This window comes from Theropithecus gelada, chromosome X (genome assembly GCF_003255815.1).
Source record: "Theropithecus gelada isolate Dixy chromosome X, Tgel_1.0, whole genome shotgun sequence".
Classification (NCBI taxonomy): Eukaryota; Metazoa; Chordata; class Mammalia; order Primates; family Cercopithecidae; genus Theropithecus; species Theropithecus gelada.
In genome coordinates, this window is record NC_037689.1 from 6,296,953 (window position 1) to 6,324,500 (window position 27,548).

At 46.4% G+C, this 27,548-nt stretch overlaps 1 protein-coding gene across 13 annotated transcripts in view; it reads left to right on the forward strand.

Moving 5' to 3' along the window:
• KDM5C (lysine demethylase 5C) overlaps positions 1–26,196 on the forward strand; it is a 50,795-nt gene extending 24,599 nt beyond the window's left edge. For 2 of the 13 annotated variants that reach the window (XR_003117367.1, XR_003117368.1), the window contains 13 exons: positions 1,877–2,058; positions 2,147–2,271; positions 2,397–2,544; positions 3,140–3,245; positions 3,971–4,329; positions 4,974–5,112; positions 5,610–5,789; positions 5,954–6,091; positions 6,286–6,885; positions 7,171–7,240; positions 7,387–7,586; positions 22,562–22,643; positions 25,851–26,196. Coding sequence is in view for 10 of the 13 variants with exons in the window: in XM_025372115.1 (XP_025227900.1) it covers positions 1,877–2,058; positions 2,147–2,271; positions 2,397–2,544; positions 3,140–3,245; positions 3,971–4,329; positions 4,974–5,112; positions 5,610–5,789; positions 5,954–6,091; positions 6,286–6,885; positions 7,171–7,249; positions 7,387–7,586; positions 7,691–8,056 (2,622 nt within the window). In the remaining 3 variants the exon portion in view is untranslated. Of the gene's footprint in view, positions 1–1,876; positions 2,059–2,146; positions 2,272–2,396; positions 2,545–3,139; positions 3,246–3,970; positions 4,330–4,973; positions 5,113–5,609; positions 5,790–5,953; positions 6,092–6,285; positions 6,886–7,170; positions 7,250–7,386; positions 7,587–7,690; positions 9,960–22,561; positions 22,644–25,850 lie in introns of those variants that run through there. The other 11 variants (XM_025372121.1, XM_025372122.1, XM_025372118.1 and 8 more) reach the window with 9 other exon arrangements.
• The last annotated feature ends 1,352 nt before the right edge of the window (positions 26,197–27,548 follow it).

Genomic DNA, 27,548 nt, shown 5'->3' on the forward strand with positions numbered 1-27,548 from the left:
TGCAGCTGCTATTATTGATAATGTTAATACATGAAGAAACTGATTGAAATGGAATGTTTCTCAGGAATTGCTATTTTATTACATGCAGATGATTCAGTAACTCAAGCTAGGGCAATAATATTATCAAGTAGAAGGTGGTCCTGCTTTGATTGATTTCTTGTAAGCTTGTGTCAGTTGTGTGTGTAGCTGAGTGGAAGCTGCTACAGAGCTCTAAAGTCCACTCGTGTAGTTTCAGCCATCATCTTCAAATTTCACACTTGCCCAGTTAGGGAATTGACTCTGTGAGAGTCTTTCATAAGATTACAAAGGAGTGCTGGTTCTGTGGGATCCCTTGCTGCCTATTTAGGGTAATACTTTCTTATTTTAAAGCTCATTTATAGCTTTCCTGTGAGTGTGGGCTATAGGGAGAGCTATAGCTACAGTAGCGTTGGAAGTCTGGGGCCTCTCAGTCGTGATGTTAGTTGTTGAGTCCCTGGGCTTTTCCAGGCATCATTTTCGCACTCTGTTCAGTACTGTTATTAAATGATGGCCGTGTGGCTGTGCCAAGCTGTGGGAAGGAGCCGAAGCAAGGTGGGGAGAATAGACTTTCTCATCTTGACATTCAGAATTCTTCACACTTGGCCCTTACCTCAGAGAAGCATTCTGGACACCATAGTCTTGGAATCCTGTAAGAGATTGTATGTGTATTTAAGTATGTTTCTGGGAAGAGGACTCATAGTTTACATCCAATTCTCAAGAGTCCATAGTCAAAAAAACCCCTAGAGACTTCATCCTTAGAATATTCTCTGACTTTAGAGTCAAAATTAACTCAGTTTGGCAAGTTACTGACCCTAAGACTTAGTTTCTGCCTTAGCAAAATGAGATAGACCTGTGGAATATATATTCTTATCTGAAAATTAGAGCTAATAACAGTAAGTAGTTGATGAACACCGAATCTAATTGCCGAGATACTTGTCTGATTCCATAGCTGCTTTGTTATTATTAATCCTCATAACAACCCAACAAGGATGATACTGTTTATCTCCATCTTACTAGATAATGAAACAGACCCAGAGACGTTAAATGATTTACTCATGATCACATAGCATATAAGTGGCAGAGTGGGATTTGGGCTCATAACTTATGCAGAGGTTAGGTGTTAAAGTTGGTGTGTAAGGCAAAAACTGTTAAGAGTCAACATTTCCCATTAAAATCCCTAAAATTGCCTATTAGATATATGCACTGGGTTGTCTCTCGATTACTCCAACATAGCCAGCTTTTTTTTCATTTTTGAAATGGAGTGCGTTTTCTTTATCTGAGCAACAGATGAAGTCATTGGATTAGGTTTGGAAGCCATATTGTTGGGAGAAAATTATTATATCTCTTTAAACCCTGAAAACAAGCACATACAGTTGAATTTCTCTAAGTTATATATGTACACAAGTATCTCCTGCCTACTAAGTGGCCAGCGTGGTGCCTGGAACACAGTGGGCGCTGAGTAACTGGAAGCCGATATTGTTCCCCAGTACACATAACTAGCCAGGCCTGTCCCTTGGCCACTTCCACATATTGCCACCTCTCTGGTATCTTGGTCCACCACTTTCCTCACTTCTCACCCACAAGGCCCTTTCTGCTGATCTGGATCTTACCTGATTTTTCTTCCTCTATAAAATTATCCGACTCAGCTCACATTGATCTTGCCCTGGTGTATCTGATTCCCCCAGCTTTGAGAGTCTCGACTTTACAAAGGGCAGGTATGCTCCCTGGGGTTTGGCCTCTTAAACCCCGTGACCCTCAGCATAGATTTGAGTCTAAAGTAGGGGTCGGTGGTGGCTGAGATGGAGGATTCTGCTACCTGGTTCTGGTTATATATAACACATGGGTTAAATGCCCTTAGGGCATCACAGAGGCTGAGCGAGAGGCTTTCGAGCTGCTCCCAGATGATGAGCGCCAGTGTATCAAGTGCAAGACTACGTGTTTCCTGTCAGCCCTGGCCTGCTACGACTGCCCAGACGGCCTTGTCTGCCTTTCCCACATCAATGATCTCTGCAAGTGCTCCAGTAGCCGGCAGTACCTGCGGTGAGCGTGGGCCTTTCTGGAGGAAGTGGGGCAAGAAGGAGGATGCAGAGCTGGGCCAGACATGTTCTTGCCTGCCCTCTTCCTCCAGGTATCGGTATACGTTGGATGAGCTTCCTGCCATGCTGCATAAGCTGAAGGTTCGGGCTGAGTCCTTTGACACCTGGGCCAACAAAGTGCGAGTGGCCCTGGAGGTGGAGGATGGGCGGAAGCGCAGTGAGTGATGGGGGGATGGAGGGACTCCACAGGCAAGTTCTATTCCCTTTCTTCTGTACTCTGACCACCTTCCTCTGCCTTTATTCAATACTGCCTACTCCTTGCTGCCCTCATTCTTCTTCCAGGCCTTGAAGAACTGAGGGCACTAGAGTCTGAAGCCCGTGAGCGGAGGTTTCCTAATAGTGAGCTGCTGCAGCAACTAAAGAACTGCCTGAGTGAGGCAGAGGCTTGCGTGTCCCGAGCTCTGGGACTGGTCAGCGGCCAGGAAGCTGGGTATGACAGCATGAGGAGTCAGGGCGCACATAAGGTGCTGAGGATCCAACACCTAGGAAAAGTGCTGCAAGGGGTAGACTGTGAATACCATTTGGCAGAATGGACATCATCAGGAATCTGCCAGGCACAAGAGTGTGAGATGGCCTGGAAGGTGTTGGGGAGGGCAAGGAGACCAGGCCACTTAGAAAGGACAGGAGAGCCTCCGTGATAAGAAAGCTAGAAGTGTTTATTTTTTATCAGTACCTGGAAGTGGCCTGAGAGAGAGGCTGAGGGGTTTTGTGGGAGGCTTACGGGTAAGAACAGGACACAGATGTATAAACCTGATCCCTGCTACACAGCTTTAGAATTCACAGTAGAGGATGGATTGCAAAGTGTAGCTCTTGTTACAACCCATTAGTTTCTAATTCTTTCCCCTCATAATATGAACATGCTCTATAATTTAAAACCTTCCTTCTAACCTGGGCAATTGGGGCAAATTTGAAATATGCGAGATCAAGGTGGACAGGTGTGGTGAAGAAAGGTGTTGGGTCTTAGCATAGACATGGAGGGAGGGCACTGGGTTTAGACTTGAAACCTCACATGTGATACTCCATAGCCCCCACAGGGTGGCAGGTCTGCAGATGACCCTGGCTGAGCTCCGGGCCTTTCTGGACCAGATGAATAACCTGCCTTGTGCCATGCACCAGATTGGGGATGTCAAGGTGAGGATGCTTGGAGTGCTGCTGAGGGATCAAGGGGACTGGGGGACCTGAGCAGCAGGCTACTCTTGGCTCCTTACAAAAGCTTAAAGTGTTCAGGCGAGACTGGACGCACATGTGAGAAAAAGAACAGGTGGGAGGGGTGAGGCAAGGGTCTAGTGACTGCCTGTTAGAAATGGGCCTTGAGGGTCAGGTGGCAAGGGTGTGAGTACAGGATACAGAGTCCAGGTAAGGTTTCCTGGAGGAGGGGTAGAGGAGGAGGAGGTAACAGGGTGCTTGTTGGGCTTGGAAAGTGGAGGGGAATTCATGAAAGTGGAGGAGGAGTGAGATGGAGAGGGCAACAGACCCCACAGTGGTGAGCACGAGGGTTTATGTGAGGACTAAGCATAGCAATTTTTAGGGCAGGGAGGTTTCTTGGTGCCCTGAGAACAGAGCATGCTGAAAAGTTAAATAAAGCATAGTTTAATAATTATTAGTTAATTAATCTCTAAGGGTGGGGCCCAGGAATCTGCATTCTTAACAAATTCCCCAGGGCATTCTAATGAGCAGTCAGTGTTAGGAACCCCCACTGTCTTAGAGGTTGGAGAAGGAGAGCCCAGCCCATGTTAGGCTCCTTTGCCCCAAAAGCTTAGAGGGTAAGAAGGTAGGTGGGACAAGGTTCCATCTGGTGGTGGAACTCCTCAGTGGGCCCAGCTGAGGAGTTTGTTCTTCATCCTGTGTCCTGGTAGGGTATTCTGGAACAGGTGGAGGCCTTCCAGGCTGAGGCTCGTGAGGCCCTGGCCTCACTGCCCTCCAGTCCAGGGCTACTGCAGTCCCTGTTGGAGAGGGGGCGGCAGCTGGGGGTGGAGGTGCCTGAGGCCCAGCAGCTCCAGCGGCAGGTGGAACAGGCGCGATGGCTGGATGAGGTGAAACGCACACTGGCCCCCTCAGCCCGAAGGGGCACCTTGGCTGTCATGCGAGGACTGTTGGTCGCGGGTGCCAGTGTAGCCCCTAGCCCTGCTGTGGATAAAGCCCAGGCCGAGCTGCAGGAGCTGCTGACCATTGCTGAACGCTGGGAGGAGAAAGCCCACCTCTGCCTGGAGGCCAGGTAGGTCCAGCTGCTGCTTCTCTTCCCTGCCCTATTCCAAACATCCAAGTTGAATGGAGACCCAGAGGATGATTCCCATGGGTGGCCTTAGGTATCACACTCCTGTGTTACTGTATTGACTCTCCCCTGTTTTGTTCCCTATCTTGTCGTTTTTTTTTTGTTTTGTTTTGTTTTTTTAAACTGTATACTTAAAGGCAGAGAGAGGCTGATGGAGAAGCAGAAATGCACAGATAGAGATTATCTAGAAGACTAGCGCTACAGGCTAATGTGCGCATACCGAGAAGCCCAAGTGACAGGCAGATGGGCAGATGTTGGTAGAAAGACCCCACATAGGGCAGTTGACAAACTGCAGCAACAGATTACATAATACAGGTTGTGTATGTAGGCATTGCCAGCAGGCCAGGAGACTGGCAGACAAACAGAGGCACAAGAGCTATGGCAGAAGGATGAAGTTGGGTGCATGCGGTCTTGGGGAAGCAGGGACTGGCAGCTACCCTTAGGCAGAATGCAAGCAAGTAGGCCCAAGCGGCAGCAGGAATAACAGACACCCAAGGGGCCCATGCAGATATATCTGGTGGTCAGGCTGGGCTTCTGGTCAGGCAGACCACATCAGACTGAGTGTTCTTTTTTTCCCCTACCTTTAGGCAGAAACATCCACCAGCCACACTTGAGGCCATAATCCGTGAAGCGGAAAACATCCCTGTTCACCTGCCCAACATCCAGGCTCTCAAGGAGGCTCTTGCTAAGGCCCGGGCCTGGATTGCTGATGTTGATGAGATCCAAGTGAGGACCCTGCCATCCCAGGCCTTCAGTCCAGCTGGGAAGAGATAGCATATACAGTGGGATGTGCTGGCTTGCTGGGATGGGTTGGGTTGGCTGGAGAGAGGAAGGGGGCATGGCATGTAGTCAGGAGGCAAAATGTGCCTGATGAGCAAGGTGAGAGGAAGAGTGTGAGGCTGGCCTGAAGGAAGAGAGGGCACTGGTTAGGATGAGATTGGTGGGCCAGGAAGGCAGGTAGTATGGGACTGAGCAGGGCAGGGGCGTGGAGGAGAGGAGAAGAGGCAAACTACAACAGAAGGCTGACGAGATACTTGGGGCTGAGCCAGTCAGTAGATGCTGGTGTTGTGGGAGAGAGCCAAGTGGGTGTTCCTTAGGATGACACCTGTTTTTTTTCTCCCTCAAGACCGCCCAGTTCATCTTTCCAGCTCAGGGCCAGGCACAGAGTAAGCATCAATAGCACTGGCAAGTTGAACTGAGCTGTCTCTCGCCCTTGTCACTAGAATGGTGACCACTACCCGTGCCTGGATGACTTGGAGGGCCTAGTAGCTGTGGGCCGGGACCTACCTGTGGGGCTGGAGGAGCTGAGACAGCTAGAGCTACAGGTACTGACAGCGCACTCCTGGAGGGAGAAGGCCTCCAAGACCTTCCTCAAGAAAAATTCTTGCTACACGCTGCTGGAGGTGAGGCCTGGGACCTTGACCTAGAGCGTTTCTTAACGCCTGCCCTGGCTTCTATGAGATGGCTCATAAGATAACATGGGTTTTGTGGGGGCACCAGGGAGGGAAGGAGAGGGCAGGGGATGTAAGGGAAGCCCAGTCATTCCCTCTCTGTCTGCCTGTCTCAGGTTCTCTGCCCGTGTGCAGACGCTGGCTCAGACAGCACCAAGCGCAGCCGGTGGATGGAGAAGGAGCTGGGGTTGTACAAATCTGACACAGAGTTGCTGGGGCTGTCTGCGCAGGACCTCAGGGACCCAGGCTCTGTGGTAAGGAGCTTAGACAGAGATGGGGAGAAGGGCTTGGTGATGATAGAGTCTGAGCTGGGTGGCCATGCATAGACCGCTTGTCCACTGAGCCTCAGTTCTCCTGGTTTGGGAGTAGGGGTGTTAAGGGGGGGCGGGGGCAGAGAAGGGAAGGGATAGGCTGCTGACCCACTTTGTTCCTGTCCTGGGTATGGCAGATCGTGGCCTTCAAGGAGGGGGAACAGAAGGAGAAGGAGGGTATCCTGCAGCTGCGTCGCACCAATTCGGCCAAGCCCAGTCCACTGGCATCATCGACCACAGCTTCCTCTACAACCTCTATCTGTGTGTGTGGGCAGGTGCCGGCTGGGGCGGGAGCTCTGCAGTGTGACCTGTGTCAGGACTGGTTCCATGGGCGGTGTGTGTCAGTGCCTCGCCTCCTCAGCTCTCCGAGGCCCAATCCCACCTCATCCCTACTGCTGGCCTGGTGGGAATGGGACACCAAATTCCTGTGTCCACTGTGTATGCGCTCAAGGCGCCCACGCCTGGAGACCATCCTGGCACTGCTGGTAGCCCTGCAGAGACTGCCTGTGCGGCTGCCCGAGGGCGAGGCCCTGCAGTGCCTCACAGAGAGGGCCATCAGCTGGCAAGGCCGCGCCAGGCAGGCTCTGGCTTCTGAAGATGTGACTGCTCTGTTGGGACGGCTGACGGAGCTCCGCCAACAGCTACAGGCTGAACCCAGACCTGAGGAGCCTCCTAACTACCCTGCAGCCCCTGCTTCTGACCCCCTCAGAGAGGGCAGTGGCAAGGATATGCCTAAGGTGAGCTACTCAGCCCAGCTCTTGTCCTCAGATTCTTGTCTCCTAGCCCCTACCCCGGTTTAGGCTTGGCCCTGCCCCTTGTTCTCCAATTTTCAGTTTTCTTTGGACCAGCCTTCCTACTCCATTCTGCATCTGTCCAGATTCCTAGACTCTGCTCCCTGCTGGCAGCCTGTCTTCCCTCCTCCTCCAGTAGGCGGAGGGTCTCAAGTTTGGGGTTGGCGGAGGAAGAATAGGGCCTGGTTCTTCAGTTCAGTCACCCCTACCTATTCTTGCTCTCCTTCGCAGGTCGAAGGCTTACTGGAGAATGGAGACAGTGTGACCAGTCCTGAGAAGGTAGCCCTGGAGGAGGGCTCAGGTAAGAGAGGTAGGTCTAGGTGTGGTATGGGTAGGCTGTTGACTGCACATCACCAGAGTGACCCATGTAGTCCTCAGCTCTGTTGTAGTGGTGGGGATAAGACCAAGGGCAGCCTCTTAACACAGCTTGTTTCTGCAACCTCCTAGATCTGGAGCTGCTGTCCTCGCTGTTGCCACAATTGACTGGCCCTGTGTTGGAACTGCCTGAGGCCACCCGGGCCCCCTTGGAGGAGCTCATGATGGAGGGGGACCTGCTCGAGGTGACCCTGGATGAGAACCACAGCATCTGGCAGCTGCTGCAAGCTGGACAGCCCCCAGACTTGGAGAGGATCCGCACACTTCTGGAGGTGAGGAGAGGGGTCATGGGCCGGGCCAGGAGGTCAGACCGAGTAGGGAACCCAGGCCTGACCACTGGCCCACAACCTGTCTTTCTGCCTATCTGTAATCACAGCTGGAGAAGGCAGAGCGTCACGGGAGTCGGGCTCGGGGCCGGGCCCTGGAGAGGCGGCGGCGGCGGAAGGTGGATCGGGGTGGGGAGGGCGATGACCCAGCCCGAGAGGAGCTAGAGCCAAAGAGGGTACGGAGCTCAGGGCCAGAGGCTGAGGAGGTCCAGGAGGAGGAAGAGCTGGAGGAGGAGACTGGGGGTGAGGGCCCCCCTGCACCCATCCCCACCACTGGCAGCCCCAGCACCCAGGAGAACCAGAATGGCTTGGAACCGGCGGAAGGGACCACTTCAGGCCCCTTGGCCCCTTTCTCCACTCTGACTCCCCGGCTGCATCTGCCCTGCCCACAGCAGCCGCCTCAGCAACAGTTGTGACAGTGGCTGAGCCTAGCACAGACCCTGACAGAAACCCCCGCCCCTCGGCCTCAAGGATCCTCTTTCTGACCATCAAGCCTGCTTCTTAGGGGGTGGGCAGGTAGGGGGGTGGCCATCCCCCCTACCCGCCCACTCCTGAGTCCCTTGACTTTTGTATTCTGACTCCAAGGTATTGTTCAGACCTCAGCTCCTGGGGGCCAGCCCCTGGAGTCTTCCCTCCCTGGTAGCCTCTAACCAGCATTCCCAGACACCTGAGGCAGATAGATGGATGGGCTGGTGGGCAGGGGGGTGGCTGGGGCTGGGCCATCACCATTCCAGAGACAAGGCCAGTGTATATGCAAACTGGGGGACTCTCCTCTCCCTTCTCTCCCCAGTTCTGGTCCTGGCCAGGCCATGCTACACTAACCCCTGCCCCCACTCTCCTCCCCTCTTTTCCTTCCTTCCTACCCACTTCTCCCTCTCCCTTCCCCTGACTGTTCCACCCAGGAGGAGGAAACTTCACATAGCCGTGCTCACAGTTTTTTATTTTAAAGGAATTTGGCTGGGGAGCTGAACAGGGCTCCCTGTGATCTGAAGAAAGCTTTTGGTGCTTGTCCTCACAACCACCTCAATCCTCCCTCCCTGTCCTCCCCTGTCTCCTTTCCTCCTCCTGGGTTCATGTTGTAATAAAAAAAGATTGTTGGTGTGTAATTAATTTGTTCAAAAGGAAAAAAAAAGCAAAACAAGAAACTTGGTTCCAACTGAAGCCTATTTTAATTTTATTTTATTATTTTCCTCTTGTTAGAAATAAAACCCTTAGAAACATTTTTTGGAAACATGTTTCTGAAGTGCATTTCTCTTAGACGGGGAGGACAGTGCTTCCATCACCAGTCAGTGGAGCAGCTGTAGTGCTGGCGGGAGCACTAGGGCTGAAGCCAGGGAGCGCTGGGTTCTGAAATCAAGTTCTACCAGCTTCTTAACCTTGGGCAAGACGTTCTGATCCTCCCCTGACTAACCCCAAGCCATTTTCCCTCAAGTCCAAACAGATGGGCTTGGCCCGCTCACCCAGACTCCTACACCACAGCCTCCCCCAGTTGATGCCCTCCAGTTTATCCTCCTCAAGCTCCCAAAGGGATTTTTTTTTTCAATGGCTTTATTGAGATATAATTTACATACCATAAAATTCACTTGTTTGAAATGTACAATTCAGTGATTTGGGGGATTTCTAAAGTGTAGATCTGATTATATACTGCTTAAAACCTTCCATGATGCTTTATTGCCCTTAAGATTATACATAGAATCTCGTTCTTTCTAGAATGTTTTCCTGTCTAACCCATATACTGCATAATTCCCTGATTTTTCTCCACAGGTTATGCCCCTGATGAATGGGGACTAAAGCTCAGATGTGTGGTCATTTGCAACCCCTGAGTTCACTTTTTAAAGACAGCTTATTGAGATACAATGTACATACCATACAGTTCACCCACTTAAAAGTATACAATTAAATAGCTTTTAGTATATTCAGAGTTGTGCAGCCATCATTGCAAAAAAAAAAAAAAAAAAAAAATTTAGAACATTTTCATCACTGCAGAAAGAAACTCCATATCCCTTAGGCATCCTTTACCCCTCATCCCATTTGCCTATTCGGGACATTTTACATAAATGGAATCGTATAATATGTGATCCTTTGTGTCTAGCTTCTTTCACTTAACATAGTGGTTTCAAGCCCATTAATGGTCCCATAGTGGTTGGAAAGATCTCCCTTCTGAGTCCCAAAGTCTTTAAGATGAGGGTGCTGGACTAAATCAGGGACCATCAACAGATTGTTTACATGTTTTTGTGGGTGTTTGCATGCATGTGTTTTTCTGACAAGAAGACTAACCAGCTTGTATCAGATTTATAAAGGGATCCTTGACCCTCCAAAGGCTAAGAACCATTCTTTGTGGTCTTGAGTGTTGTGTGTTTGGAGTCTGCCCCATGATATGAGGATACAAAGGAGGAAGCAAGAGCATGGAAGCCCTGCTAAGCCAGTCAGCTTCCCATCATGCCTGCCTCAAGGGCTTTCCCTCCTCTCAAGGGGCTGTGAGGAGGCTGAAGGCTAAAGGCTGGGTCCTGATTCCTAGCCCAGGAGCTTAGCACACTGCCACTCTTATTTTGCTTTCTCATTTGAACGTTCATGGGTTTCATTCCCCCTTCCCAATATTTGCAGTTGATAGGAACCTAGTGGTAAATAAGAAAGCCCGCCCTCTTCTGGCAGCTTTGATTGGTGGGAGGGTCTGGCTCAGCCCTGCTTTCATCTAGTCTCCCAGTTGGGACCCTAGGCTATATAAGTAAGGAGAGAGATGGGAGTCCGTGGACAACCCTGCCGGGTCCAGTTTGACTCCAGGTCTCAGTCCAGGGGAAAAGGCTGACCTTTTGGCTGGAATTGATCATGAAAAGGGGGTTGGAGGAGCTGACAGGAGAGGTGAGTGTGAGAGCTGGGATGGGCAGGAAAGGGCTCAGCCTCAGCACTTTACCACTCCCAAGGCAGTCAGCCACAGGAAGTGGCCAGACAGGAGAGGAAGAGATGGTGCCTACAACCTGAAGCAACTCCCAGGTTAGAGAACTGCTTGGCTGGGGGCCTCCCAGGTATAGGCCCATCCTTCACCAGTTTTCAGACCACCTTTACCATGTTGGCACATCCCTGTCGCATCCCTCACACACTGTCTCCTTCACAGCAGACACGCATTCCATGAACTCTGCAGGAGAGGCCCTAGCCATCATCCTGCAAGACCCAGATCAAATCTAACCCCTTCCAGAGAGCTTTCTCTGGTTCCAAATCTGCCCTCTTTCCCAGACACTCCCCTAGAAAGGGAGGGGGACTGGCTCAGGGGACCCCCTTCACCTCAGATAAGGAGCTGGGGAGAAGGAGGTCAGGGAAGCAGTGGGTATCTTCTCACCTCAAAGTCATTTTCTATTATAGAGATATCACCTAGCTGCCGAGTCCTCCCAAATGTTGCCATATCCCTCAGGATGGCTCCTGAATCTGCAGGTGACAAGGGGATGGGAAGAGACATCACTTCTATTAAGGACTTTACCCAAACTCTTCCTTCAGGCCCAACTGAACCCTTCTTCCCCTTCTCCTTAGTGCCTCCACCTGTGCCTTACATGGTGTCTGAAACACTAAGATTAATAGGTCTGTCTCTCCTCCCACCCCCAAGCTCTGGAGCTTCTGGAGGGAAGGCAAGGCCTAGGCCTCAGTCTGTTTCCACTTCCAGGCCAAGGGCCCGCAGTCTAGTTTTAGAAAGAAGGAGGTAGGAGCATCAGTTGGAGCCTCACACTGTGCATATGAACTCTGTTTCCTTTCCGTTGCAGAGTCCAGTGGTACAGGATACCACCCCTTGGGAGTGGCGCCCGGGGTCTGAGGTACATGGTCAGTGGGTCCTTGAAGGGGCAGACGCTAACTAGCCATGCTTCCCAGAAGACCTGAAATTGTGATGGGAGAAGAGGAGTTAGGAAGCAGAGGAACAGGGTTCTTGCCCCTGGGGCACTCACATGAAAGGGAGGGGAACAGCCCCTTGTGAACCTCCACCTGGGTGCTCAGCTCCATTTGAGATATTTCACAAAGTCCCCAACAGACACAGGAAACAGACCCCTAGGAAAACAGGCCTCACCTAGGCGTATCAGCCTGGCAGAGCTGGGATTTTCACCAAATCTCTGTGACCCTAAGGCCTGTGCTAGACAGAAGGGGTCCAAAGTAATCAGCCTGCCATCAGGAAATAGTTCACAGTGGGAGCTCAGTGTTGATCTCTGCTGTTGGTAGGTTGGGAATTCAGCAGTGCTAGGGCCACAGTGGCCTTGGTAGGTTAGAAGTTCATATTGCCAAGGTGCATAACCTCCACGCTTATCTCTATTGGTTATATGTTTGCTACATAACAAATTACCTCAAAAACAGTGGCTTAAAACAACATTTTATTTCACAGTCCTGTGGTTAGCAATCTGGGCACAACTTAGCTGAGTTTCTATTTCAGGGTCTCACAGCCAGCAGAGTGTGAGCTGGGGCTACAGTCATCTCAAGACTTGGCTGGGGAAGGATCTGCTTTCACGCTGACTCATGTGGCTGTTGGCATATTCAGTCTTGCTGGCTGTTGGCTGGGGGTCACTCTCAGGTTCCTTGCCACGTGCACCTTATCATAGGGTGGCTCACAATATGGCAGCTTGCTTCATCACAGCAATCAAGTAAGATGAGCTAGAGATAGAAGGAGAGTGCCCACATGCCAGACAGAACTCATAGTCTTTATAACCTAATCTCAGATGTGACATCCTATCACTTTTGCAATATTCTATTCGTTAGAAGTAAGTCAGTTACTGCTGGGCACGGTGGCTCACACCTGTAATCCCAGCACTTTGGGAGGCCGAGACGGGCGGATCACCTGAGGTCGGGAGTTCCAGACCAACCTGACCAACATGGAGAAACCCCATCTCTACTAAAAATACAAAATTAGCTGGGTGTTGTCGCGCATGCCTGTAATTCTAGCTACTCAGGAGGCTGAGGCAGGAGAATTGCTTGAACCCCGGAGGCAGAGGTTGTGGTGAGCCGAGATCGTGCCATTGCACTCCAGCCTGGGCAACAAGTGAAAACTCTGGGGGAGGCGGGGGAACAAGAACAAAAACAAAAAAGTAGGTCAGTTACTAGGTCCAGGCCACACTCAATGGGAGGGGATTACACAAAGGTGTGAATACCAGGAGGCGGGGGAGGGGGGGTCATTGGGGGTCATCTTGGAGACTGACTACTATAGTTTTTCCACTGGTCCTGGTGATTCATGTTACTTCCACATGCAAAATACATTCACCACTTCCCAGAGTCTCTAAAAGTCTCATCCAATCACAGCATTGCCCCAAAATCCAGAACATCTAAATCAGGCCCATATATGAAAGAGGCTCTTTGAGTATGGCTTCTTAACTACTATTTGTCTCCATCTTTAGATTTGTGAGACAATTTTTTTTTTTTTTTTTGTAAAAAATTATTTTTTGGCCGGGCACTGTGGCTCACGCCTGTAATCCCAGCACTTTGGGAGGCTGAGGCGGGCGAATCACGAGGTCAGGAGATCGAGACCATCCTGGCCAACATGGTGAAACCCCGTCTATACTAAAAATACAAAAAATAAGCCGGGTGTGGTGGCAGGCATCTGGAGGCTGAAGCAGGAGAATCACTTGAACCCAGGAGACGGAGCTGGCAGTGAGCCAAGATCATGCCACTGCACTCCAGCCTGGGCTACAGAGGGAGATTCCATCTCAAAAAAAAAAAATTTAAAAAAAAAATTATTTTTTATTTTTATGTTGTTATAGAGACGAGATCTTACTATGTTGCCCAGGCTGTTCTCAAACTCCTGGGCTCAATCCTTCCACCTTGGCCTCCCAAAGTGCTGGGATTACAGGCATGAGCCACCGTGCCCAGCTGATTTATGAGACTTAAGAGGCAAGTTATCTGTCCCCAGCACACCCAACGTACAATGGTGGAATAGCCATAGAACGACTACTACAGACATTCTAGTTCAAAAAGAGGGGAAATGGGAGACATAAAGGAGTTACTGGTCTAAAGCAATTCTGAAATCCAGCTGGGAAAATGGAAGTTTCTTGATTAGATGTCAAGGCCTGGGAATAATATTCTAAGGCTCTGCCCTCTGACCTCTTGGTTTTACCCTCCGTGCCTTCCTTTTTCATGAAAGGCAGCACGTTTGCAGCTGAACAGTTTCCCCAGTTTGCTTCCTGCCAGTAGAATTTTGGGAGTCCAGTGGGTTTTTTCATTTTGTCCTGTCTGTAACCAGCTGCCACCAAGAAATAGTTCCATAGGGGGGCTTGGGTTACTGTTCTGTTGGCAGGTTGGGCACTCAGCAGTGGCTTATAGCCAGATTGGTCTTGGTGGAGGTCCATATTTTGGAGCCTGTGCATGACCTCCATGCCTGCCACCATGGCCATTTTGTTCAGGAATCCATTGGGCAAAGAAAAGGGTGACAGATAAGAGGCTGACTGACATCACAGAACAGGACACCTACCTGTCTACTTGATTGAGCTCCTTTTCTGCAGTGGACTCTCTCTCGTGCTCATTTATGTGGGACATGAATATCTCTCCCCATTCCAAGAGAGACAGCCATATGCTTTTCCTCAGACCTTGTCAATAATATTTCAGTCCTGTTATTTCCAAGTCCTTCACTATTTAGCCGAATCATTAACAATTACTCATGAAACAGTGGAAACCTATCTATACCTCTGACCAGCTATGTGACCTGGCAGTTGTTCTACTGGGAGAATTTCCCTTCTCACTGTCCAGGATCAACCCTAAGTAGGGCTGTAACGCTACAGCTAGCTACTTCAGCAGGGCCAGCATATCGTGCAGGGCCATGTATAAACCAAGCTGGAATAGAATATTGTATCCCTTAGTCACCTGGTCACAGGGAATTCCCCATGAGGCTTCAGGTGTGGGTGAGAGAGGGATGGCAGTACAGCAGATTGGAGTATGACTCACTTGCTCAGGCAGCTTATTCATCTTCTAGGCCTGCTTGTATAACTCTATATTCTATTTGGTGGAGTGCTACTGCACATAGATAACTTCATGGCTTGATGAGACAGTTAACACACAACTCACCATGGGGAGCTCAGCTTGCCTGGGTCACTTGGAGTCCTATGCTCAGCCATTAATTCACAAAATAGATCCACTTTTCCATTTTTATTTTTCTCTGCTCCTGGGACTTCTGTTACCACGATATTGCCACCTCCAATTTTATCCCCCATTTCTTGAGTCTTTAACTTGCTCTTCAGCTGTAGTTCTCCTCCCCTTTATGCCATCTATACTGTGTAGATTCTAATAGTATATCCAAGAACTGGAGAAATCACCACAGGATTTCTTCTGGGCCCAGTGTAAGAAAGACTCAGATCAAAACTTCATGTATAACCCCATCCCACTCTGACTGATGGGCCTCAGCGGCAATCTGGATCACCAGAGATTAACATTAATTCAGAACCAATATCCAGTCTATTTCAAAAGGCCTGGATATTTCCCTGTCCCCAGTGTACAGTGACTGTGGCTGCAGGTATCTGTGAGGAAAGCAAGGAGGGAGATTTTGCCATACACACTTGTGAAAAGTGTAGCAAGGTCCTTCTTCAGATGGACCCTCCCCTTCATTCAAGGGGCTCTGGTCTATGAACTGGGGAAGAGGCTGGGATGCCACATTTTTGAGGACAAGATCAGGCCTCCATTTTCCAGAGTAGAAGATTATTGGGGTTATATAACAACTAGAACTTTATCAGGCTACCTATTTTGGTCCTAGGGAAACTATCCTTAATTATCGACTGTTACAAACCTCCAGAGGTCAAACCTGATTATTGCTATGGCTCTGCTATCCATTATAAGAATGAGACCCAACTTCTCTTTGGAGATGAACCTATCACCTCCATTGAAATCAGGGAGCCCATTCATGATTTCTCACCATGACCCTCATCTGCAGAAATAAATCATTTCAATGCTTTATAATACTGGTACTCATTCATATACTAGTTAAGGTAAATCTAGCTCCTGAGACAGAAAAAAATTTTCTGGGATTTAAGACAAGTTTATTTCTTGCTTCTGTAGTATTCCAAAACAGGTGTTAATAATTGAGTTTCCCTCTTCTAAGTGATGATTCAGAGGCCTAGGCACTTTCTGTCTAGAAGGTCTGCCGTCTTCAAAACATGGTCATCATTGTATTTATTGTCATCTCCATCCTAAATAGCCAGAAGAGGAAAAGACCATGTGGGAGGTTACTATGAGCCGGATGTAGCACACATCACTTCTCATATTCCATTAGCTAGAACTCAGATAATGGGCATACCCAATTGTAAGGGACACTGACAAATGTAGTCTAAATCTGTCCCTAGGAGGAAGAGGAAACAAGTTTAATGACCACTTAGGTAGTCCCTACCACAGTGTATTTCTCAAAGTCCTGTGAAAGGAATGTCAATGTCCACATAGTCAAAAGGGTGAGTTGAATGTGTTACACATGACTAATCGATTCCAACATTCTTATTGCCCTAAACAATGGATTCCCCTGCCTACACTGTACCATGGAATTTCTGGCATCTTAACCTCATTTAACACAAGCTACTGTTGAGTAGAGGTTTTGGACAATCAATGGAACAACTCTTAGAAATACTCCTAGCTGCTTCAACTAACAAAGTACATCCAAGATTGCTGATGAGTGTACCCATACTGAAAAGTTTGGCCCTACCCAAACCAGATAAAGACATCACGAGAAAATAAAATTACAGACAAATATCCTTTATGAATATAGATACAAAATCCCCAACAAAATACTAGCAAACTAAATCCAACAGCATATTAAAAGTAGGATACGTCTTGGCCAAGTGGGATTTATCTTAGGAATGCAGGAATGGTTCAACATAAGAAAATCAATCAATGTAATAACATCACATTAATAGAACAAAGGAAAACAAACACATGGTCATCTCATTTGATGCAGAAAAGGCATTTCAGGCTGGGTGTGGTAGCCAACACTTACAATCCCAGCACTTTGGGAGGCTGAGGTGGGAGGACTGCTTGAAGCCAGGAGTTCGAGACCAGCTTAGGCAACATAGCAAGACCCCATCTCTACAAAAAAATTTTAAAAATTAGCTGGGCATGGTGATGTGTGCCTGTACTCCCAGCCACAAGGGAGGCTTAGGTGGGAGGCTCCCTTGAGTCCAGGAGTTTGAGGCTGTAGTGAGCTTTGATCGTGCCCCTGCACTCCAGCCTAGGTGACAAAATGAGACCTCGTCTCTCTTAAAAAAAAATCAAAAAGGCATAGAGCTAATAAATTCAGCAAAGTTGCAAGGTGCAAGATCAACACATAAAAAGTAGTTGTGCTTTTATACACTAGCAATGAGCAATTCAAAATGAAGTTAAGAAAACAATTCAATTTACAATAGCATCTAAAATAATAAAATATCTAGGAATAAATTTAATCAAGGAAGAGAAAGACTTGTACATTAAAAACCATGAAACATTGGTGAAAGAAATTAAAGATCTAAAGAAATGGGAAGGCATCTCATGTTCATAGACTGGAAGACAATACTGGTAAGATGTTAATACTAGCCAAAGTGATCTACAGATTCAACACAGTCCTTATGACAATTCCAACAGGCTTTTTGCAGAAATGAAAAAGCTAGCCAGGTGTGGTATCTCATGCCTGTAATCCCAGCACTTTGGGAGGCTGAGGAGGGCAGACCACAAGGTCAGGAGTTTGAGGCCAGCCTGGCCAACATGGTGGAACCCCGTATCTACTAAAAATCATTTTAAAAAAATTATCCAGGCATGGTAATCTGTGCCTGTAATCCCAGCTACTCGGGAGGCTGAGGCAGGAGAATTACTTGAACCTGGGCGGCGGAGGTTGCAGTGAGCTGAGATGACGCCACTGCACTCCAGCCTGGGCGACAGAGCGAGACTCCGTCTCAAGAAAAAAAAAAAAAAAAAGAAATGAAAAAGCTGATCCTCAAATTCATACGGAATTACAAGGGGCCGTGAATAGCCAAAACAGTCTTAGAAAAAAAAGAACAAAGTCAAATGGCCAATTTTTTTTTTTTTTTTTTTTTTTTTTTTTTTTTTAACGTTTTTCCTTTGTTGGAGTGCAGTGGCGTAATCTTGGCTCACTGCAGTTTGAAGCTCACTGCAGCCTCAAACTCCTGGGCTCAAGTGATCCTCCTACCTCAGCATCCCAAGTAGGTGGGATTTAAAAGGCATGTGCCACTACACCCAGCTACTTTTTTTTTTTTTTTTGTAGAGACAGGGTCTCACTCTTGCCCAGACTGGCCTCAAACTCCTGGGCTCAAGCAGTCCTCCCACCTCAGCCTCCCAAAGTGTTGGGATTACAGGCGTGAGCCACCACACCCGGTTAGCTTTTTCATTTCTGCAAAAAGGCTGTTGGAATTTTCATAAGGACTGTGTTTAATCTGTAGATCACTTTGGCTAGTATTAACATCTTATCAGTATTAAGTCTTCCAAGTCTTGCACAGTGTGAGCCATTGTGCCCAGCCACCAACTGATTTTTTACAAGAGTGCCAAGCCCATTCAATGTGGGGAGAGATTGGTCTCTTCAACAAATGGTGCTGGGACAACTGGATTTTCACATGCAAAAGTATGAAGTTGGATGCCTACTTCACACCATATACCATTAACTCAAAATGGATTAATGACCTAAATTTAAGTCCTAAAACCATAAAACTGGAAGAAAACATAGGAGTTAATGTTCATGACCTTGGATGTAGCAACAGTCACCACAAGCATGAGCAACAACAGAAAAAACAGATAAATCGGACTTCATCAGAATTAAAAATTTTGTGCATCAAAGGACATCAAGAAAGTGAAAAGACAGCCTACAGAATAAGATAACATATTTGCAATCATATATCTGATAAGGATTTGCTATCCAGAATATACAAATAACTCCTACAACTCAACAACAAAAAGACAAGCAATTCAATTTAAAAATGGGCAAAGGAGGCCAGGCGCGGTGGCTCACGCCTGTAATCCCAGCACTTTGGGAGGCAGAGGTGGGCAGATCACCAGAGGTCAGGAGTTCAAGGCCAGCCTGGCCAACATGGTGAAACCCATCTCTACTAAAAATACAAAAATTAGCTGGGCGTGGTGGCATGTGCCTGTAATCCCAGCTACTTGGGAGGCTGAGGCAGGAGAATCACTTGAACCTGGGAGGTGGCAGCTACAGTGAGCCATGATCATGCCACTGCACTCCAGCCTGGGCAACAGAGCAAGACTGTCTAAAAAACAAAAAAGGTACTCGGGAGGCTGAGGCAGGAGAATGGTCTAAACCCGGGAGGCGGAGCTTGCAGTGAGCTGAGATCCGGCCACTGCACCCCAGCCTGGGCGACAGAGCAAGACTCTGTCTCAAAAAAAAAAAAAAAAAAAAAAAAAAAACAAAGGATCATGTCTTTGTGATTAGGAATTAAAAAAAATGGGCAAAGGACTTGAATAGATATTTCTTCCAAGATATAAAAATGGCCAAGAGCACATGAAAAGATACTCAACATCATTAGATCAGTTACCACTTCATACCCACTAGTATGGCTATAATAATAATAATAATAAAATAATAAGTATTGGAGAAGATGGGGAGAAATTGGAGTCCTGGTACAGAGAATTATATGACCCAGCAATTCCACTCCTAAGAATATATCCAAACGAACTGAAAACAAGGAGTCAAAACATATTTCTGAACCAGCATTCTTTGCATCATTATTCACAATAACCAAAAGGTAAAAAACCCCAAGTGCCCATCAACAGATAACTGTATAAACAAAATGCAGTATATACAAATACTGGAATATTATTCAGCCACAAAAAGAATAAAGGTTGGACACATGCTACAACATGGATGAACCTTGAAAAAATTATTCTAGCTGGGTGTGGTGGCTCACGCCTGTAGTCCCACCTACTCAGGAGGCTGAGGTGGGAGGATCACCTGAGCCCAGCTGGGGAGGTCGAGGCTGCAGTGAGCCGTGATTGCTCACTGCACCCCAGCCTGGATGACAGAGTGAGACCCTGTCTCAAAGAAAATATTATTCTAAGTGAAATAATCCAGACACGAAAGGACAAATATTGTATGACTCCACTTAAATGAAATTATCTAGACTAGGCAAATTCATAGAGACAGAAAGTAGGTTAGAGATTACCAGAGGCTGCAGGTAATAGGGAAATGATTGCTTAATGGGTATAGAGTTTCTGTTTGGGGTGATGAAAAAGTTTTGGAACTAGATACTGTAGTGGTGATGGTTACCGAACATTGTGAATGTAATTAATGCCATCTAATTGTACACTCAAAAATGGTTAAAATGGATTTTTGTTTTGTTTTGTTTTTTTGAGGTGGAGTCTCAACTCTATCGCCCAGACTGAAGTGCAATGCTGAGATCTCGGCTCACTGCAGCCTCCATCTCCTGGGTCCAAGCAATTCTCTTGCCTCACAGCCTCCCGAGTAGCTGGGATTACAGGTGCCCACCACCATGCCTGGCTAATTTTTGTATTTTTAGTAGAGATGGGCTTTCACCATGTTGGCCAGGCTGGTGTCGAACTCCTGACCTCAGGTGATCTGCCCGCCTCGGCCTCCCAAAGTGCTGGGATTACAGGCATGAGCCACCATGCCCTTCCAGAAATTTTTATGTTATATATAGTTTACCACAATAAAAAAGTTTGGCCCAGCCAGCGCGGTGGCTCACGCCTGTAATCCCAGCACTTTGGGAGGCTAAGGTGGGTGGATCACCTGAGGTCGGGAGTTCAAGACCAGCCTGACCAACATGGAGAAACCCATCTCTACTAAAAATACAAAATTAGCCTGGCCTGGTGGCGGATGCCTGTAATCCCAGCTACTCAGGAGGCTGAGGCAGGAGAATCATTTGAAACCAGGAGGCGGAGGTTGCGGTGAGCCAAGATCAAGCCATTGCACTCCAGCCTGGGCAACAAGAGTAAAACTCCGTATCAAAAAAAAAAAAAGGTGGCTCACATCTGTAATCTCAGCACTTTGGGAGGCCGAGGCGGGCGAATCACGAGGTCAGGAGATCAAGATCATCCTGGCTAACACAGTGAAACCCTGTCTCTACTAAAAATACAAAAAATTAGCCGGGCGTGGTGGCGGGTGCCTGTAGTCCCAGCTACTCGGGAGGCTGAGGCAGAAGAATGGCGTGAACCCGGGAGGTGGAGCTTGCAATGAGCTGAGATCACGCCACTGCACTCCAGCCTCAAAGACAGAGTGAGACTCCGTCTCAAAAAAACAAAAACAAAACAAAACAAAAAACTTTGGCCCTATCAAAAATTACACTTCTTTTTCCCTGATCTATCATCCATAGAATCAATTCTCACATATTATGGAGGTTTCTTTTTTTCTTTTTTTTTTCTTTTTTTTTTTTTGAGACATGGTCTCACTCTGTCACCCATATTATGGAGGTTTCTGCCAGTATAAACTAGCTACATCTTATCATTTGTGTGTGTGTGTGTGTGCTTTCTCCTCATAGGTTTGACTTTACTTCCTGGGATGTACAGGAATCTGAATTCAGTAATGGGTCTGGAGGCAACGAGAGATGATACGGGTGGATATTGAAAAGATTAGCCTAACAGTGAGAGGGTCCCCAAGTCAGGCAGGACCAGCCCCATAGACTGGGGAAGAAGGGCTGCTTCTGCTGCCAAGGGAGACTCAGTGAGGGTTGGGGTTTAGGGTGCTCAGATCTATCCAAATCAATCCTGATGTTCCTAGTCCTATTCTCAAGGTCCCATTTTTCCCTAATCAGTGGCCATGTTTTTGCATATGAGACCTGGAGATCTTATGAATTCAACCTGCATTGTAATTCAGCAACCTGCAGGATTTGGTTTTATGTCTGATTTCAGGCTGCATCAGTCCTGCGCCTGGAAGAGATAAAAAGATTACTTAAAAAAAAAAAAAATATATATATATATATATATATATATATGTGCTGGGCACGGTGGCTCACACCTCTAATCCCATCACCAGCACTTTGGAAGGCCAAGGCGGGTGGATCACTTGAGGCCAGGAGTTCAACACCAGCCTGGCCCACATGGTGAAACCCCTCCTCTACTAAAAATATAAAAATTAGCCGGATGTGGTGGTGGGCACCTGTAATCCCAGCTACTCGGGTGGCTGAGGCAAGAGAATCGCTTGAACCTGGGAGGCAGAGGTTGCAGTGAGCCGAAATCATGCCACTGCCCTTAAGCCTGGGTGACAGAGTGAGACTCTATTTCTTTGAGCAGTTTTAGGTCCACAGCAAAATTGAGTGGAAAGTATGTATCCCATATACCCACTGCTCCTACACAGACACAGCTTCCCCCACTATCAACATCCCCAGCAGAGTGGTACATTCGTTATAGTCAATACATTGGCACATAATTAGTCAAGTACATAGCTTACATTAAGGTTCACTCTTGGTGTTGTACACTCTATGGGTTTTGAAAAATGTATAATTATATGTATGCACCATTATAGTATCATACAGAGTAGTTTCATTGCCCTGAAAATCCTCTGTGTTCCACCTATTCATACTTCCCTCCCATAACTCCTAGCAACTTCTGATTTTTTTTTTACTGTCTCCATAGTTTTACCTATTCCAGAATGTTATTATTTAGGAATCATATAGTATATGGCCTTTTCAGATTGCCTTCTTTCATGTATTAATATGCATTTAAGATTCTTCCATGTCTCTTGGTGGCTTGATAGCTTATTTATCTTTATTGCTGAATAACATTCTGTTGTCTGGATGTACCACAGTTTATCCATTTACTTACTGAAGGGCATCTTGGTTTCTTCCAAGTTTGCGCAGTTGTGAATAAATCGGCTATAAATATCCATTGCAGGTTTTTATGTAGTTATAAGTTTTCAAATCACTTTTCAAATATAAAAGAGTGTGATTGCTGAATGGTAAGGTAAGAATATGTTTAGTTTTGTAAGAACCTGCCAAACTGTCTTCCAAAGTGGCTGAACTGTTTTGCATTCCCACCAGCAATGAATGAGAGTTCCTGTTGCTCCACATCCTCATCAGCATTTGGTATTGTCGGTGTCCTGGATTTTGGCCATACTAAGAGGTATGTGGTGGTATCTCCCTGTATTAATTTGCAAACCCTAATGACATATGATGTGGAGCATCTTTTAACATGCTTATTTGCCATCTGTATATCTTTTTTGGTGAGGTGCCTGTTCAGGTCTTTTGCCCTTTTTCTTTTTCTGAGGTGGGGTATTGCTGTGTTGCCCAGGCTCATCTCCATCTCCTCAGTCAAATGATCCTCCTGCCTCAGCCTCCCAAGTAGCTGGGACTACATGCGTGTGCCACCATGCCAGGCTTCTTTTGCCTGTTTTAAAATCGGGATGTTCCTTTTCTTATTGTTGAGTTTTAAGAGTTATTTATGTGTCTTAGATAAAGAATCAGATATGTCTTTTGCAAATACTTTATACCAATCTATAGTTTGTTTTCTCATTCTCTTGACAGTGTCTTGTTTTTTTTTGTTTGTTTGTTTGTTTGTTTGTTTGTTTTTTGGAGAGGGAGTCTCGCTCTGTCACCTAGGCTGGAGTGCAATGGCACAATCTTGGCTCACTGCAACCTCTGCCTCCAGGGTTCAAGCCATTCTCCTGCCTCAGCTTCCCAAGTAGCTGAGATTAGGCGCTTGCCACCATGCCCAGCTAATTTTGAATTTTTCTTTTGAGATGAGTTTTGCTCATGTCACCCAGGCTGGAGTGCAATGGCACGATCTTGGCTCACTGCAACCTCCACCTCCTGGATTCAAGCGATTCTCCTGCCTCAGCCTCCCGAGTAGATGGGACTATAGGCACCTGCCACCATGCCTGGCTAATTTTTGTGTTTTTGGTAGAGACGAGGTTTCACCGTGTTGGCCAGGCTGGTCTTGAATTCCTGACCTCACATCATCCACCCGCTTCGGCCACCCACAGTGTTGGGATTACAGGTGTGCGCCACCACACCCGGGTTTAATTTTTGTGTTTTTAGTAGAGATGGGGTTTCACCATGTTGGCCAGGCTGGTCTCAAACTGCTGACCTCAGGTGATCCACTCACCTCGGCCACCCAAAGTGTTGGGATTACAGGCGTGAGCCATCGCGCCTGGACAGTGTCTTTTGCAGAGCAGAAGTTTTTAATCTGAATGAAGTCCAGCTTATCAATCATTTCTTTCATGGATCATGCCTTTGGTGTTGTACCTAAAAACTTACTGCCATACCCAAGGGCACTAACATGTTCTCCTATGTTATCTTCTAGGGGTTTTACAGTTTTGCATTTTACATTTAGGTGTATGATCCATTTTGAGTTAATTTTTTGAAGGGTGTAAAGGAGATTTCTTTTTTGAGGGCAGTGAAAGAAGCTCTCCAGTGTCTGACCATGCCTTGAACTAAAAGTTTACAACCATGATCTTGCCTTTAAAGAGTTTTTTCTTAATTATGTCAGCAATATGTATTTATTGTTGTTCATAAATGGTCAAAAGATACTACCTATTAGACTAAAACAAAGTATAGCTTCTCAAATACAGCATCACATAGAGACAAAGAATGAAAAGGCCAGTCATGTGTATACTTTAAAACACCCATATATACACATATACCCTCATGTCCAATACAAGCAAATGTTCTCCATACTTTGCTTTGAAAGCAGGAAACATTGAGTTGCAGAGGTTCTAAGATACAGAACATATTGAACACATTTCAGGCATTTAAAAAATGCACTGAAATAGCAAGAATAAAGTTTTTTTCTGGCCAGGCATGGTGGCTTAGGTGTATAATTCCAACACTTTGGGAGGCTGAGGCAGGAGGATCGCTTGAGTTCGGGAGTTCAAGACCAGCCTGGGCAACATAGTGAGACCCTGGGTCAACAAAAAATAAAATATTGGCTGAGCATAGTAGCATGCACCTATAGTCCCAGCTACTCTGGAGGCTGAGGTGGGAGGATTGCTTGAGCTCGGGAGGTGGAGGCTGCAGTGAGCCGTGATCACGCCATTGCACTCCAGCCTTGGTGACAGAGTGAAACCCTGAAAAAAAAAAAAGGTTGTTTTTCTTCAAACATTTTGATCCGAGCTAAAGCAAAGAGTACATTAGAACAGACCAGAAAGATGTGTACAAGTAGATCTGTTTCCTTCTCAAACATTTAACAATTTACTTATTAAACATTAAGCTGAGTAAGTTTAAACCAAATGACATAATAACTGATTATTGCTCCAAACAGGAATCTGTTGTTTCTTAGTGTCTATAGATAGAAGTTTCACAGATGCAAGGACGTTATTTACCTGAAAGATCATTCCTGTTACAATTAGAGGGCATTCATGCAAAAATTGTTTCCTGTTTTATTTGCCTTTTAAAATTGTGAAACATGATACGAAGACATTTCCTTATGTAATTACAAAATCATTAGTACACCTAACACAATTCACAATCCTTCCTTACTGTCATCATAGTCAAATGAACGTCACTATATTCAAATGTTCCCAATTTAACTAAAAACATATTTTGAAAAATTATTTACAAATAAAACTTTTTTTTAAATGCAGGGTCTTGTTCTGTCACCCAGGCTGGAGTGCAGCACAATCATAGCTCACTGTAACCTCAAACTTCTGGGCTCCACTGATCCTTCAGCTTCAGCCTCCTGAGTAGCTGGGCCTACAGGCATACACCACCATACCTGGTTAATTTTTATTTTTTTCAGAGCAGGAGTGAAAGTTTATTTAAAAGCTTTAGAACAGTAAGGAAAGGAAAGAAAAGAAGGAAAGTACAACTTGGAAGAGGGCCAAGTGGGTGACTTGAGAAACCAAGTGCACCTAATTTGAATTTTTTGGTAAGAGTTAGAGTCTTGCTATGTTGTCCAGTCTGGTCTCCAACTTCCAGCCTCAAGTGATCCTTCCATCTTTGCTTCCCAAAGTGCTGGGATTACAGGTGTGAGCCACCACACCCGACCAAAATGTATCTTTTAATAGTTAGATTGTTTGATTCAGGATCCAAACATTGACTTTTATGGTCACCACTTCCTTACTTTTCTTTAACATTTTACCACTTAAGCATGACTTCCTATTTGTGTAGTTTAGTTTTGCCTGTTTTTATTAACCTCATAGAGTCATAACAGTATGTATTCTTTTGTGTTTGGTTTCTTTCATTCAACATTATGCTTTTAAGATTGATCCATGTTTTAACATGTAGCTGTGCTTTATCTTCTTGCCTGTATAGTATTGAAATCAACCCAGTTTTCACACTAAACCGAAAATTGAGAAACTTATATTTGTTTTTATCTGAGTTCCTTTCTCAGGAAACCAATAATCAGGCCTCCCAGAGAGAATCGAGGATCTGAAACCTCCCATATCACCACATCTAGAGAATGAGACACACCTGCTGCCTGTTGACAAACTCCTCTTCTTTATACCTCCCGAATTTCTGTTTTCCTGCATATGGTTACGGTGAGACACCAGACCCCTCATCCAACCACCTGCTGCCTGTTGACCAACTCCTCTTCCTTACCTCTCCCTAATTCTTGTTTTACATTCCTTCCCTACTATAAAAACCCCTAACTTTAGTCAGTTGGAGAGATGGATTTGAGACTGGTCTCCCATCTCCTGGCTGACATTACTGGCATTAAAGCTGTTCTTCCCTGGCAATATTCATCTCAGTGATTGGCTTTCTGTGCAGCAAGAAATCAGACCTAGGCCGAACCCCTGGTGTTTGGCAACAGTATTTCATTGTATGAATCTGCCATAATCTATCAACTCTACTTTTGAAAGGCATTTGGAACATTCTGATTTTTAACTGTATAAACAATGCTGCAAGAACATTTTTGTACATATTTCCTGGTACACATAAACAGACTTTTTTTTTTTTTTTTTTTGAGACAGAGTCTTGCTCTGTCGCCCAGGTTGGAGTGCAGTGGTGTGATCTCGGCTCACTGCAACCTCCGTCTCCCAGGTTCAAGTGATTCTCCTGCCTCAGCCTCCCGAGTAGCTGGGACTACAGGTGTGCACCACCACACCCAGCTAATTTTTGTATTTTTAGTAGAGATGGGGTTTCACCATGTTGACCAGGCTGGTCTCAAACTCCTGACCTCAGGTGATTCACCTGCCTCGGCCTCCCAAAGTGCTGGGATTACAGGCGTGAGCCACTGCGCCCGGCCCTAAGCGTACATTTCTGTAGGGTGTATGACTTATTGGGACAAAAGGTATACACATCTTTAACTTTTCTAGCTAGTGTCAAACTTTCCTGAAGTAGTTTTACTAATGTATACTCCCAACCAGCAGAGTATGAAAGGTCCTATTATTCCACATACTTCCCAACCCTTGGAACAGTCAATTTTAAATTTTTGCCAAGCTGAGGATTGCAAAATGGTATCTCATGTGGGTTAAAATAGGCATTTTCCTGATAATTAATGAAGTTGAGCACCTTTAATATTTTTTTCTTTTTAGAGACAGGGTCTTGCTCTGTTGCCCAGGCTAGAGTGCAGTGCCACGATCATAGCTCACTGCAGCCTCGAACTACAGGGCTGGGCTCAAGTAGTCCTCCTGCCTCAGGCTCCTAAGCAGCTGGGACTACAGGCATGCCACCATCACGCCTGGATATTAAAAAATTTTTTTTGTAGAGATGGTCTCACTATGTTGCCCAGGCTGGTCTTCAACTCCTGGTCTCAACTGATCCTCCCACTTGGGCTTCCCAAGTTGCTGGGATTGCAGGCATGAGCCAGCACACCAGGCCTACCTTTTCATATTTTTTACTGGTCATTCAAGTACTCTCTTGTAAAACTGTTCGACTCTTTTGCATATTTTTCTATTGATTATCTATCTTTCTCTTGTTGAATTGTAGAACTTCATCTTACAATCTGGATATGGAATCTGATTTTAAGTGAGGCAAACATATTTTCCCATTTTGTGGTTTTCCTTTGTACTGTTTATGGTGTCTCTGGGTGAAGAAGTTATTATTTTTGATGGAGTCAATTTTACCAGTCCTTCCCTTTCATGCTTTG